The following is a 15,251-nucleotide window of genomic DNA, read 5'->3' on the forward strand; positions in this document are numbered from 1 at the left end:
GAGAGACTAATATGCATTACATGATGTTCTTTCCTGCAAAATTGAAATGGTTAGAAGATGGGAAATTCTTCTTTTATATGACAGCGGCAGAAACCAGGAGCTGGCTGGAAGCTAGGGGAGTGAAGGAAGGCACACAAGAGCAGGAGCGTAATGAGGGAATGTGAATCAACGGACGGAATGGGAAAGACTGGTTGGGAGTCGGTTTGATCTAGAGAGGGGTGGCACATTAAACTAGAGACTTTAAGAATGAGAATGGTTAAGAAGGCGGCGGAGCCACGAGTGGGTAAGCACCCAGAACTAAGGAGCCACTTTCCCGGACGGAGGAAACCAAAGGGGGCAACAAGGCACTGTTGGTTTTGAGATTTGGGGTATTGTTAGGAAGTATCAGTGGGGCGCTGCTTGATTTGTGGGGAGTTAAAGGTGTGAGTTACACTATAAAGGGATGTGGAGGGGTGGAAGATGGGCCGTATTTGTCGAGGCAGATGTAATGGCGAGGAGGGGGTCACTGAAGGAGTATGGGAAAGGAAGGGGTGAGGGGGAGAGAATGTAGTTGGGAGGTTACAGTTTAAACTAGTTTTCTGGTTTATCTATGGTGCAACTATTTCAACGTTGAATATGGTACACACAGCATGGGTCGCGCGGAAACGATGTGGGCAGGAAGGCGTTTTCATCTATGGATAAGGAAATTACTGGGTGCTATAACAATTAAGATAGGGCAGTCGGGGTCTGGGGAAGCGGGTTAAAGTGGCGGCATTCCTGAAGAGGAATGCAATACAGATAGAGCTCCTCCAGGAGACACACTTGGTGGGTTCAGTCCTGGCAGAACTCTGTCGTAAATGGGGTGGGGGGGATAGAGTTTATTCAGGTCAATTTCTCTTATGCGAGGGGGTCTTAATCTGGATAAGGGGGGATACACTGATGCACATCACGGATACGTGGGTGGACTAAGAAGGCAGGACGTTGCTACTACTAGGGGGCATTGGAGGGGCAGCCCTTCTGTCTGGTGAACTCCTATGCACCAAATGCAGATTCTGAGATATATTTCAAGTCAGTGAGGGAAAAGGTGGGGGAAGACAGGTTGGGGGTGATCATCTGGGGAGGAGAGGGTTTCATTGCTGGCTGGACCCCAGTAGGGATAGGGCAGGGACATCTGACCCGATAAAATAAAAGTCCTCGGGCTGGCTTTTGTGGAGTAGTACGAGACTTAGACATGGTAGAACTGTGGTGGGGATCCCATAGAGAGGAACAGGGTTACTCTTTTTTCTGCCCGGTACATGGTATGTACTCTCGATTAATTATTTGTTTGTTGGGAGGGTGCACGTGGGTAGGTGTTTGAATACGGAGTACCTGGAGCGAATATTATCAGATCATGCACCATTGGTCACGGAATACAAATGGTCAAAAGACGCCCACCTATACCACTATGGTGACAAAATGTGGAGGCGTTGGAGGAGGCGCCCTTTAGAGAGGTGGTGCGGGAGGAAATTGTTCGATTTTTTTTTAGGTCAATAAGGGGTCCATGGAGGATGTGGGACGCCTTCAAGGTGACACTGAGGGGGACAGGTTTATCTGTGGCAGTGGGAGTACGCAAGACACTCACTGACTCCTTGAAACAAACAGAGCTGAACGTCAAACACCTAGAAGCAGAAAAATTGTCGGGTGCCGGATGGGGGAGGAATTAGACAGGGAGTTGCAAAGACATCATGATTTGCAGGAGACACTGATACGATTGGGAAAGTTATACCATATGGATACACGGAAAGGGGGATAAGGTGGGTCACCTACTAGCGACCATTTCTCAGATCTACGATTCGAGGGGCACTCTGATGACAACACAGGGGGAGATCAATACCGTCAGTCCATCACTCATGCTGGCGATTAATGTTAAGTGTTGACGTAGCGAAGGCTTATATGTGGCCGATTAGTGTTAAGTGTTGACGTAGCGAAGGCTTATATGTGGCCGATTAGTGTTAAGTGTTGACGTAGCGAAGGCTTATATGTGGCCGATTAGTGTTTGTTAAGTGTGGACTACGACATAGTCATGTTATCTGTAACTGTTCTAATGCACCATGAAAATGATAAAAACAGATTTTAAAAATGGAAGATTTGGCCTGCTCATGTCCTCTACAGCCCGGCTCCCTCGTCACAGCCTCTCAGCTCCAGCCTGAGGACAGACCGTTCATCGGGCAATGATGGGCTGCATTCCAAATCGTTACGCAGGCCCTGCCACAGCAAGCAGAGCACAACCAGGTGTCAATCAAGCTTTCAGCCCCCAAGATTTCAACAGGATTGCTGGCGGAAGAGCCTAGCTCACAGCAGGGCCAATATGATGGATCAGGCTCTTGAGCACTCCCCCTGGAAGAAGGTTCCTTAATCACTTAATCTGATTCTCCTATACCCAACCCCACCCCCAGATCTCAGTCCACACACCTCAGGCTCTTGCATTGACCACCGCCCCGCTACTTTATGGACTGTTCCCAACACACTCATATCTTCTCTGATCTGAGAGTCGAGGATCCAAAATAATCAGGAAATCTATGAAACCTCAAAGGTAAATAAGCCAGCCATATCTCCTTAGCATTTAATGCTGGTGTGAAACTGAGGGAGCGCATTTACAGCCAGAGGGTGTCCAGAACTAATGCACAAGGACAGGAGAGATTATAAAAGTTCCAGGATGAGGTATGATGCATCACATATCATACATCATATGGAAATTGATGTTCAGGGTTCTCTGTTAAAAACACTTTCCCCAGCTTGCACATGCAGAAAATGTAAAAGGCAACCAAAAGGGGATAGACTACTTAAAGCTGGCATACACAAATATGCAACTAGAGCATGCTTACGCAAAGTTATACGAGTGCACAGGCCGAAGCCGAATATTGTGTGTGTGCATATGTAGTAGGAATATTCACAATACGAGTGACCAGGTTGAGCTTGAGATCATACTTTTATCTTACTTAGTGTCAATATCAAGGACGGACTAATCGGAATCTTGGTTACCAGGCCCAACAGAAGAGAAGAAAGTGTTATCCAAACGAGGTTTCCTCATATCAAAAGGAAGGTGTGGGGCTGTACTTGAACGTGCTCTGAAACAGAAACTATACTTGAAGAAAACTTGACTTACAGCATACTCAGATGAGAGCAATGGGGCGCTAGACTATCGGCACTTACCCTGCTGGAGAAGTATCTGCCACAGGGTGCAACTGCATCGTTAGTTCTCCAAGTTTGGTAAAAGCTGCTCCAGCAGCTGAGAAAATCTCACCCACCTACAAGGAACAGGAAGGCAAAGATCAGCAAAGGTTATCCAGTGCAGGGAAGGCTGTTGATGAAAATGGAGGACTGCTCCTCCAGAACAGAAATCCCTCCAACCACCAGTTATTTCAGAGCTAGTAGTGCCAGACTTCAATGGGCAACTTGGATTACCTAAAACTCCCAATTTACTTCTGCTGTTACAAACTTTGAATTTGAGAATATTGTTACTTATTAGATTTTCAAAATTCAATTATACATGCACACATTTTACACAAGTTTCTTTTTTAAACTTTTTTCTGTTTATTGGCATTTTTGGAAGTTAATACAAACAAACAAGTTTTGGCAATACCAATCACCCACCCATTTTTTCAATAGGTTGCTCAACCATAAGCATTCCAGCTGACAGGACATTGGATGGACTACATAAGGCTGAAATAAAAACATTTTTGGTGGCAAGGGTTCTTATTCAGTACCACTTCCACTCAAGTTTCTCAAAGGGACCCGGGATTCACTTCTTTATAAGAGTCAGGTCATGAATCAATCAAAGTTTAGGGTTTTCACTTCCCCATCAAGATGAAGGCTTTCCAATCAAGAGAGAACGTTACCATATGGTTGTTAACTACTGCTGCCAATTTCTCAAATGTAAATATGTCCCACATTTTGCACATACAATTAACGAAAGCTTGTTGAAGATCCTTTGCTAATTGTGTCTACTTGAGGATGAAGATCAGATCCTCGGATTACAGTAAAAAAAATAATGATGTATTTCTCAAGAAGCTGGTTAATTCACTTCCCAAAATAAATAATCTAGCAAGGTAGTATGGTGTGTCACGAAGGGGGGTAGCCGCGATCTATATTATCACATACTGTTAATGGTGTATGAAAAAGAATATGCCAAAGCATACAAAAAAGTCCAGGACATTGCGCCTTTATCCATTCAACTGTCTTTTATTCTCATCTGTAACAAAAGAAATGCCCTTCTAATTACACGTGTTTTGGCTCCTATCAGCCTTTTTCAAATTAGGGCTAGTCTAATCAAACTAATATAAAGTTCGGTTTGCAGAACAATGTATTATTGCATACATATACAAGATAGATACAAAAGAAAAATTGCAAATACATAAAAGGTAATATAGAGTAGTGACAACAAAGTAATTGTATCGATACCAAGCAAAAAACATCATTTATGTTTTAAAAGAAATTTTAACCAGGAAGGGGTAGAGAGGGGAGACATACAAACAAAACAGGAGAGAAAAAGAAAAAAAGAAAGACAATACATTAGTCACAGATGTTCCCTCATTAATGTGTGCATTGAGGATAATTACAAATCGTTGTCACAACTTACCCACACCGGGGGTCTTTTGATTTCTTATTCAGAACAAATGTTTAGGGTCAGATCCCATTGTTATCTAAACAGTTACCAAAGTAGAGATATAAAGTTGTCTTATTAGTTCAGAATCTCATGTACAGGGTGCTCTACTCTAGTTGCAGTGTGTTATTACACTTAGTTGATTGCCAAATTGATTACTAAAATTCAAGTGCTTCAATAAGCGCTTAGTTTCTATGTCTGCATTATGCTGTGAACATAATAATGAGGTGCGTTATAGTTCCTCCTCGCCAAATAATTAGCATCCAGTTGTGTTATAAAATCTATAGTTTTCCAACTCCATTTTGTGGATCGCTAATGTGCTTAAGCGATATTTTCTTCTCCCTCGTTAAAGACGTTAAAATGTGCTACCATTCACCGTCTAGATAAATGTACAGTACTGCACTCTTGCGACAATAAAATGTAATGCTGAATTTATTTAAATATGTTGTAGATCGTTCCGTTTAATATCATGCTCAATGCTTCAGTTCTATACCTGTCGTACCACATGCAATGGAGTGCAAGCGCCAAATTACTCCACATAGTCGAATTAACAAAACTAGAACTCAAATGTTTCTAAGGTCTCGTAACCCGCTTAAACGTCCACTTACATAAGACCATATGCATCCCTGAATACACCGATGTACCAGGCGCCACTTGAGAAAGGAACTCGTCTCTCGCGTCGGCTTCACTAATCTGCACGGGCGCCATTTTGGGACAATTTTAAACGTTCCCATAGATACCCGACGCCGTATACGCCGCATCGCTCTGTTGCTTGGCAACATGCGCGCGGTTCCCTTAGTCTGCACGTATTACTTAACTTAGTTTCTGTGTACTCGTTCCACTCACTGATGAGCTATGTTCACGATTAATCCATTGCGTGAATGTAATCCACAAGCTCTTTGTGCACATTTTAGAATAGATGTTATAATGTCATAATTACTTGAGTATCTTAAAGATATATAGTCTGAAGTGATAATTCTAAACTTAACTGTAGGTGCTCTAGTTGTTGGCTGGTTGGTCCAAGAGACCCCCCCCTCCCCTGAAGTCCATGGCTCGTCGGGGTTCCCCCTGCTACCAGGGCCCAGGTGGCGGGTGGACCACTGGCTGAAGACATTGACCAAACATGCTGTATTAAGCTAGGCCCTGGAAACCATTTTGTGAAATCAAAATGGCATGAGCCCTGTGCACCACAGCGCGGCCCCCACCCTTGGAGAATCTCACTTGTCCCCGCGGCCGCAGCTCCCTGGCAGATCCGCTGAGAGCCCGTTCCCACGAACAGACGGACATGAGCTAGTGATAGACGCAAACACTGTAACATTCACCTTCCGCAGTGTATCACTGCCCTCAGCATGACCCGGCCAGCAGGGCCAGGGTGGAAAAGAATTGTAAAATGGACCCCGACAAAAGTAGAGACCCCCAAATACTAATAGGCAAACTGCCTGTGATGAAACTCTTCTCTTTAGGACCTTTTTGATTAAAACATGTAACCTCCAGGAAAATGGCAGAATGTGTGTTTATATGGCATTCTGGTTGAAGTACCCACATCCCTGTAGCTAATGGTAAAAGTGTCCCGGGGTTTTCATGTTATATGTTTCACCGAGAAGAATGCACTCCAAGGTCCTATGCCATAACTGAACTAATGCTGCTAAAGTACATAGGAAGACAAGTGCAACCATATTGGGAGCTCATGTAAAGTGTGCACGAAAATGCACAAAATGTATTTGAATGTCCAAGCTCACCGTGTGTCACTGCCATCAGTCCCATTGGCCAGTTGTTCCTGCGTGCTCCACCAACCTTACTACTACCTCGCTTACCGTGCATGCATAGAAATGTAACAAAATGTTGTGGCTGTTAAATACTTAACATATAGTTATCAATTGCAAAATGGGTATAGGTAACGCATTTAAAATGGCCAAGTAAAGACACTAACAAAGTAGAAAACATGAACTTTGAAAAGACTCAATGAGTATTGTACATTATATGAATGTTTATGCCTCTTCCACATAATCTGCAACGCACGAGGAAAATACCATTGTGGGCATGTCCAAGGCCATTCCCCCTTCCTCCCCATTGAAGCCTGCCAGACAGAAAGCAGAGGCCTGTGCTGCTCTGCTTCACCTCCCCCAATTCGGCTGGAGCCACTTCAAACATTCACGTTCCCCCACAGCTCCCAGGGCCGCGGCCAGCCACCTGAATTATTTACAACCCAGCAGTAAACACCGGCCATAAACGCAGGCCAGAAGGTGCCCTTTCTTAGGATCCACGACCCACCAGCTCGCCCCAGGTTAATGGCCCGTGTAAAATGAGGACACCCAATATTATAGCAACACTGTAGGAACACATTCATAATGACTTCTAACGAGACACGATAACTTGGACAGCTCGCCCCCTGCCCTGAGACCCAACCTCACGACCTATGATACCTGGTCAACAGGACGATGGTAACCATGTATTGATGTATCACCAAAAGACCCCACTCTAGGTGCATTCCTCCTGTGTTGCATTACCTGTAGAATAACCTATTGGAAGATTTACCGGGGAAGATGATATTGCAATATTGAGTGACTGCGGTGTGCGTGGCCTTAGGGCAGAAAGCCAAGAAAGACGTTCATCACTGACACTGGTCACGGCTGGCACAACAACACCGCCCGGATGAGCCCAGCTGACCTGCCCGGCCCGGCCCACGTGGGTAACCAGTGACGTCCACCAACCACGGCAAAGCACATCACAGCTGCACCTATAGTTAGTAGTCACCACCCAATCCCCACGAACTTGTGCCCCCTATAGTGTGTAGGTTCTTATGACGCATTTTGTAAATATATACGCCTGTCTTTGCTCTTGTCAGACAGAGCGCTCTCGGAGTTTGCAGAGTCCTTTGCATGCCCTATTCGGACTTATATAAACTCCCATTAGGATCAAGAGGTGAAAAGAGATAAAGAGACGGGAACCTAGCTCTGAGAGGGGGTAGAAGGCGGCGCTGCATAATGCTATCTTGACTAGTATTGGGAATATATGAAGAAGTGGAAAATGAGATGAAGGTGTCTGGTAAAGGAAGACACGGTGAATACATTAGTGACTGCTATTCTTTCTATTCTTCTCTGTGGGTTAATGGGGAAAAAACAGGGTTAGTACCACAAAAAAAAAAAAAGAAGGAAAATAACCCAAGTAGAAAGACGAGTTTATATCAAAACTACAATACGAATTCATATCAGATTAAGAAAGAAAGGGACAGCTAACAAGGAAGGAAAGGGATTACAAATTGAGCTGTGAATAGAGTGTTGCCTATTGGTGTGTACGCATCACATGTGTCAGAACATATTTGTCAGGATGAATGTGTAAAAGTGATCATAAGTGCATAATTATGGTGTGGTCATGGTAAGTGTGACCAGAAGAAATTTTACGAGGAAGAGCGCAATGCAGTAAAGTGACTTTTTTTTTTATAAATGTGCTGAAGATATTGGTGGTGTACGAAGGGTGGTTTGCTTTTGTATGTGCCCCCTAAATTATACGGAATAGAGGCTGTGCGCGGCCATTCTTATATTGCTCAGGTGGCGGAAACACACGCAGGTCCCCACACGCGGTGATACACAAATACTTAGATATATCTGGTGATACATCTATATACAGATATATATATATGTATATATATATATCGATATACATCCGTATCGAGCAACCACAAACGATGGGGGCAGAGACACCATTAGCCCATATTTGTAAGAATCTGCCTGGGTATGCTGAACGTATCAAGAAATATCACGATCAGTAGATTACAGAGCTAAAGGGGGAAGGGTTACCACAAATATGGCCAGAAGGAGGATTGTTTGACTAGAGTGTCCTACTAGCTACATGCATTTGTTTAAAATACAAGGGGAAGCAGTTACATAATAGGAGAGAAATATTAGATCTATGGAGATTGTTTGAAGAAGTACCCCCGCCCAAGAAAAGGGAGTTAAGTACTGATCTGCCATCTACCACCGACAATCCATTGCTTATACCAAAAGACGACAAGGTGTTGCCAGAAGGGGAGTCAAAAGTAGAGGTAACTAGGTTGTACTCAATACTAAATAAGCCAGTGCCCGCAGAAGGATACAGTGACCCAACATATGTACCCCCGACAACAGTCAATACGGCTCGAGGGCCAACAGCACCCCCACTGTATGAGAGTCATAGAGAGCGCGACCAGGTAAGTACACCAATAGAGAAACTAACAAAAGACCTAGAGTCTAGGCTCTCTGTAGCAAAAGACGAGCTCTCGAGGATAAAAAGCATATGTGAACAGATTGCAACTAATGCTGCTAGGTCAGAGCTGACATCAAGAGCACAGAGTCATGATAAAACGATTGAGGAAGGGTGGAAGAAGGGGGAGATATTGTTCAGGATACAAGAAGAACCAGCTCGAATAATTGAACTGGAGGAGAGGGAGGAGCGTACTGATGATGAGATAAGGACCACAGGAGGTAGAGAGGAACTATTGTGTGATATAGAAGAGGACTTAGAGGAAAGTGAAAGACTAAGCATGGCAATGGGAGGAGGAAGTGAGGGGTTGGATGGCGCATGTTCGGTTCGGGAAGAACCATGGAAGAAGAGTGGACCGGACGACTAAGGAATAGGTTGGGGAAAATGGCGACACTAGGAAAGAACGGAATGAAGGCGAGTACAGATAAGACAACAAAGGGGAAATTACAACTCCCACTAATACACAGGGGAGGAGGGAGGCCGAATTACATACCCTGGGCTCAGATGGATAAGGCCAATCTGTTAAAGCTATTACCACCGCTATCAGGAGGGGCAAGCAAGTGGATATATGCATTTGAGAAACACACAGCAGGGGTATCTCTAGCAATAGGTGATGTGAAAAGTCTGCTAGTATCAGCAGTCGGGGATCAAGCTGACAGAGTATGGGTAAAGGCTGGCTTCCCGGGGGTAACGGACTGCGATCGCCATGATGGGGCCTCTTTTAACACAGTACGTGAGAGGGTGTGGGACGCATTAAGAGAGACATTCCCAGACACCCCAGATTTGCAGTCAGTCATGCAATGTACGATGAATGATAGGGAAGATGCTATGGATTACATTTTTCGGGTCCAGGAGATGTGGAGAGCGGAAACGGGCACGCCCTGGTATCAGTCAACCTCATTATTTTACTTTATAATAAAGAGAGGGCTCCCTAAAGAGGTACAAAAGGCACTTGACAAAATTGCAGGTATTGAAGCAAAAGGGTGGCCCGAAATACACAGCATAATAGTTCACCATTGTAAACGAATAAAGGAGAGGGAAAAGGAGATTGGCAGACGAGGCAAAGTTAGTACAAACGAAACTGGTAAAGGTCGCTGCAGCAGTAGCCGCGCTCCCCCACAGCAGGGAGGGAGAAGAGGAGGAGGAGGGGTTGGTAGCAATACAGGGGAGGATGGCAACGAATTGGGCTGGAGCAGGGCAACTACAGTGGAACGAGCAGGAGCAGAGCGGAGGGGAGGTCCGCAGTGGCAAGATTGGGCCCCTCGAGGGGGACGAGGTGGGTACAGGGGTCGCAGAGGGTGTGGACAAGGGTACGGGGGAAACGGAGGAAATGGATGGCAAGGTCCCAGAGGTGCACAGGGAAGCTGTTGGAACTGCGGGAGGTGGGGCCACTTTTCCAGAGAGTGCAGGAATAGACCGAACAACGGGTTTCAAGAGATGGAACACTATGGTAGCCCTCACCCGGGAAGCCCATACGGTCTTCCAATGGGACGACAACAGAGGGAACGGGAACAGGGGTTCCCAGAGCAAAGGCAAGCGCATCACAACAGAACGCAGAATCACCAACAAAACAACGACAATATGCACTACACCCCAGGCAACCCTTTTGCAACAAATGCCAATGGAGCACCAGCCCCAGCCCCCTATAGTGGTGTGTCAGTAGTTTCTGGAAGCGTCTTCAACCAAGGGGGGACAATGAGACAACCAGCATAGGACAGCCCACAGAGAACACTTACGTGTCCTGTCCTATCTACCACCTACGATGCAGCGGAGGAACCATTGGTAGGGGCGCAGATAGGAGACAAGCAGTTCATATTTATGGTAGATTCGGGAGCCGCAAAATCATATATCCGTGAGGGCCGGTTTCCGTTATCTAACCGGAAGTTAGAGACGCAGGGGTTCTCTGGGGCTGTAGTTGAAGTTCCTTACACAGAAGATTTGGATGTGACAGTGGGGGGTAAAACGGTAAAGACACCCTTACTGTATTATGAACAATCGCCAATAAACTTGCTCGGAAGGGACCTTCTTAGCAAGCTTAATATGACAATATCATTTACAGAAAGAGGGGGGCGTGGCTAAGAGGGCCATGTAGGAGGACGTGATCTGGAGGAGCTTGCGAGATCCTGAAATGATCCTGGCGGAATAGTGCATAACAACGTGCCTACAACTGCTGAAAACACACATGTCGGTGTGTGAATGGTCTGACCGCGCTTGGTGAACGTTTGGAAGGCGTGGGAGGAACGGCGGCGGAGTTTTGTGCGAAAAAGATAAGGAGCGCCGGAGACGAAAGACAACACTAAATGGCCGACCAACGACCGGAACAAAAGAAGGAGCAGGCCGCACAATGATCGAGCGATAGAGGCGTACTGTGTGCGCATTTGCAACTTGTGGAGAACACAGGTCCTCTGGGTCATGTCTAGTACAACGGTGAGGCCAAAGGCGAAGCAGCCCACCTTGGACGACTTCGCTAAGACGTCACCTGGTCCGGAAAATTCCAAGAGTAAGGACAAGTCGCCTACAGGTGGCATGACGGCGACGGGTACCAACCAAGAGGTCCTAGCTGCGATTGCGGACTTAAAGGCGGCCTGGGAAGCTAAACTTGAACTGGCCGTAACTGAGCTGAAAACGGCATTGGACCTTAAGGTCGGTGAGTTGCAGGAGGAATTGAATCTACTCCGGCAGGACGTCAGGGCCTTGGCGGAGCGCACGGAGACCCTCGAGAAAGAGGTGAGCCCGAATACCGCGGATTGTGCCTCCCATAAGGCCGAATTGCATGCCCTGGTAAAGAGAGTGGGCAACTTGGAGAGCAGAGCGGAGGAGGCGGAATGACGCACCCGACGAAACAACATTTGCATTGTGGGCCTGCCGGAGGGATCGGAGGGCCACGATCCTACGGAGTTCATTGAGTCTATGCTGCTGCAGGAGATACCCGGAGGAGCCTTATCTCAAGGATTTGCGGTGGAAAGTACGCATAGAGCTCCAACAAGGAGGCCGCCGCCAGGAAACCCGCCTAGGCCAGTAATAGCCAAAATCCTTAATTACCGGGACCGGGAGAGGATATTGGTACACTTCCGCAAGGGAGGAACGATTACACGAGGAGCGGCGAACATCACGGCCTACCCGGACTATACCCTGACTGTGCAGCGTAGCCGCATGAACTTTGGGACGGTAAAGCGGAGATTGAGAGAGGCGGGCCATAAATACATGTAGCTGTATCCGGCAAAATTGAAAGTTTTTCATAAACACAAAACTTTGTTTTTTGAGACTCCGGAGGACGCCATGGGATAGCTCGACGCGCAGGGATGTCCCCAGGAGCCTGACGTTCTGACGGGAAGAGGAGATGGAGGAGATAAGTAGTGCACGAGGAGGGTGCCACAAGATGGCACGGTATAGATCCATGGGACTTGATTATAGTCATTTGCGCAGCCTTCGGGAGAGAAGGTCAGACTGTTGCACAAGATATTATGAGCACTGTTACTTTTACTGTATTTAGGGGAGCCTTGCAGAGCGGATCTCTTTACCCCACTTAGTAACTTTAGTTAAGTGGCCATTAGGGCGACTTCACCCTACTGAGCTCTGGGCATTGGTTGGTGCTTGCAGGGCTAGATGTGGGGGTGCCTGAGTTCCGAGGATGGAGCTGGGCAGCAGTTGGGGTGTGTGATGTTGGGGAAGGGATGTGTAGAGGGTGGGGAGGGAAGCGGGGAATTTGTGGTGTATATAGTTATGGGGAGTTTGAGATTGTACAAGAAGCTACAAGTAAAAGTCAGAGGGCTGTATCCGTATCACGTGGGCAAGTGGGATTCGCTACACGGAAGGGGGGAGGACACTCATGAGCTATGGGGGACCTTAAGATCGTAACGTGGAATGTCAGGGAACTCAATAGTTACTTAAAGAGGAACAAAGTCATGATGTATTTGAAAAGACAGAAGAGCGATATTGCACTGTTGCAAGAGACGCATCTGACCTGGCAAAAGTTGGAACTGGTGGGGAAGAAGTGGAGAGGTGCTGTAGTAGGCTCTCCATATTCTGCCTACGCTAGGGGAGTGTTGGTCTGGGTGGCACCGCACGTTCCGCTCCAACTTACACAAGAGGTGGTGGATACGGAAGGGAGGTTAGTCATATTGAAGGCACTGGTGGAGAATAGGGAGGTGTGCATTATAAATACGTATGCCCCCAATCAAAATACGGCGGCATATTTTAGGACTGTGTGTACCAACCTGGGTGCGTGTATGGGGGGAGCGGTTATTTGGGGAGGGGATTTTAACTGCGTGCTCAACCCCAAGGTAGACAGATCCGATGATAAGATTGATAGGCCCACCCCAGCGGCCAGGGCATTGCAGACACTGCTCGACGACTTCGGGCTGGCAGATGTTTGGAGGCTGAAACATCCTAATGAAACACAATACTCGCAGTACTCAGCCCTGCAACAACTGCATATGAGACTGGATTATTTTTTTGCCACGCCAGATGTGGTGATAGAGTCCACCCAAATAGACTACAAAGCGAGGGTCCCGTCGGACCACTCGCCTCTGGTTCTGGGCTGGCAGTACTGCCGCCCCAGAGCGCGAATACCGACGTGGCGCCTCCGGGCTGAGGCGCTCAGGGACCTAGTCTTTAGAGAGGAGGTCAGGGATGAGATCACACATTATTTCGAGGAAAACACTGGCAGTGTGGATTCAGCGGGCACGCTCTGGGAAGCCTTTAAGGTGGTATTGCGGGGTGCTGCTATTGCTAAATCAAAGAGCCTACAGGGTGGGGTCCTAATGGAGTTAGGGGAAGCCGAAGGTGAACTGGAACGGGAAATCAATAGGGCAGGAGGGGATGCGGAACTAGTACTCAAACTGCAGCAGTGGTGTGCAGAGCTTTGGGAAAGGCTCTGCAACCTTAACTATAAGAAGTATGTTGAGAGACAACATGCAGGTGGGGATAAAACCACCCGTCTTTTGGCGTGGTTATATAAGAGCGAAACCCCTAGGCCCCCGATTAGGACGATAACCAGAGAGGATGGGGAGGTAACGGACACTCAAGAGGGAGTCAATGAGGCATTCTCAGACTATTACAGGGCATTATATGAGGACAAAGGGGGGGGCAATCGAGAGGAGATAAGAGAAACTTTAAGAGACATGGAATTACCTAAGATTAGAGCCGGAGAAAGGGAGGAGCTGGATGCACCGATTACTCTAGAGGAATTGGAGGAGGTGGTGAAGCAGTTGCCCACCTGTAAGACCCTGGATGCGGACGGACTCCCTAGCGAGTTTTATAAAGCATATAGAGAGGAGGTACTCCCCCCCCCCCATGCTAGAAATGCTCAATGAGTCTTTTGAGGTGGGCCGGTTGCCGGAATCGCTTAGAGAAGCGATAATTATACTGCTTCCTAAGCCCAACAAGCCAGGGCATAGCTGCGGCTCCTATAGGCCTTTGTCAATGCTGAACCAGGACGGCAAGATATTGACGGCGGTCCTGGCCAATAGTCTGCGTAGAGTTATTAGTAAACTGATACACCCGGACCAGACAGGTTATGTCCCCAACAGGAATATAACCCACAACCATAGGCGACTCCACCGGGTGATTGAAGAGGGGAACAAGAGTGAGGGTGAAATGGCGGTTGTGTCGCTAGATGCAGTCAAAGCTTTCGATTCAGTGAGGTGGCCATGGTTGCTGGAGGCCCTGAGGGAATATGGGATGGGGCCGGGCTATGTTAGGTGGGCGAAATTGCTGTACAGTGAACCGCTGGCTAGGGTACGCACAGGATCGGTGATATCCGAGAGATGGCAACTTAGCAGAGGCACCAGACAAGGGTGCCCCTGGTCCCCGATGTTATATATTCTGGCCCTGGAGCCCCTAGCAGTGTACCTTAGACAACAATATGACATGATAGGCATTGAGGTGGGGGGAGAGAAACACCTAATATCCTTATATGCTGACGATTTGCTATTATATCTGAAATATCCGGAGGAAAATCTTCAATATATTCTAGAGGTAATGGAAAGGTATGCAGAACTGTCCGGCATAGCGGTGAACCACCAAAAATCGAGCATGTTCCCATTGGGTAGCTACAGAGGAACCCCTCTGGAGCGATTGCCAGTGTTGTCGGTACCATGGGCGGTTGGCTCCTTCCGCTACCTTGGAATAGATGTGTATCACACGGTAGAGGAGGAACATTTACATAATACCTAGGTGGCTGTGGGAAAAATCCGTATGAAGTTTTGGGAGAAGTTGCCGCTGGCGATGATGGGACGGGGGGGGGCGATGCTCAAAATGGTAGTCCTGCCCAGGCTCTTACATTTTTTCAGCAATATTCCGTACATGATACCTAAAAGGTTTTTTGCCAAGCTGAATAGTATGTGCAGAGACTTCTTATGGCATGGCACTCGGAATAGAGTGGCGCTAT

General features: G+C 47.1%; 1 protein-coding gene across 3 annotated transcripts in view; it reads right to left on the reverse strand.

Moving 5' to 3' along the window:
* BACC1 (BPTF associated chromatin complex component 1) overlaps positions 1–15,251 on the reverse strand; it is a 234,464-nt gene that overhangs the window by 198,092 nt on the left and 21,121 nt on the right. For all 3 annotated transcript variants that reach the window (XM_069646576.1, XM_069646575.1, XM_069646574.1), the window contains exon 2: positions 3,172–3,266. In XM_069646576.1, the coding sequence (XP_069502677.1) occupies positions 3,172–3,266 (95 nt within the window). The remainder of the gene's footprint in view (positions 1–3,171; positions 3,267–15,251) is intronic.

The sequence above is a fragment of the Ambystoma mexicanum genome, chromosome 1p (genome assembly GCF_040938575.1).
Source record: "Ambystoma mexicanum isolate Mex_15411 chromosome 1p, UKY_AmexF1_1, whole genome shotgun sequence".
Classification (NCBI taxonomy): Eukaryota; Metazoa; Chordata; class Amphibia; order Caudata; family Ambystomatidae; genus Ambystoma; species Ambystoma mexicanum.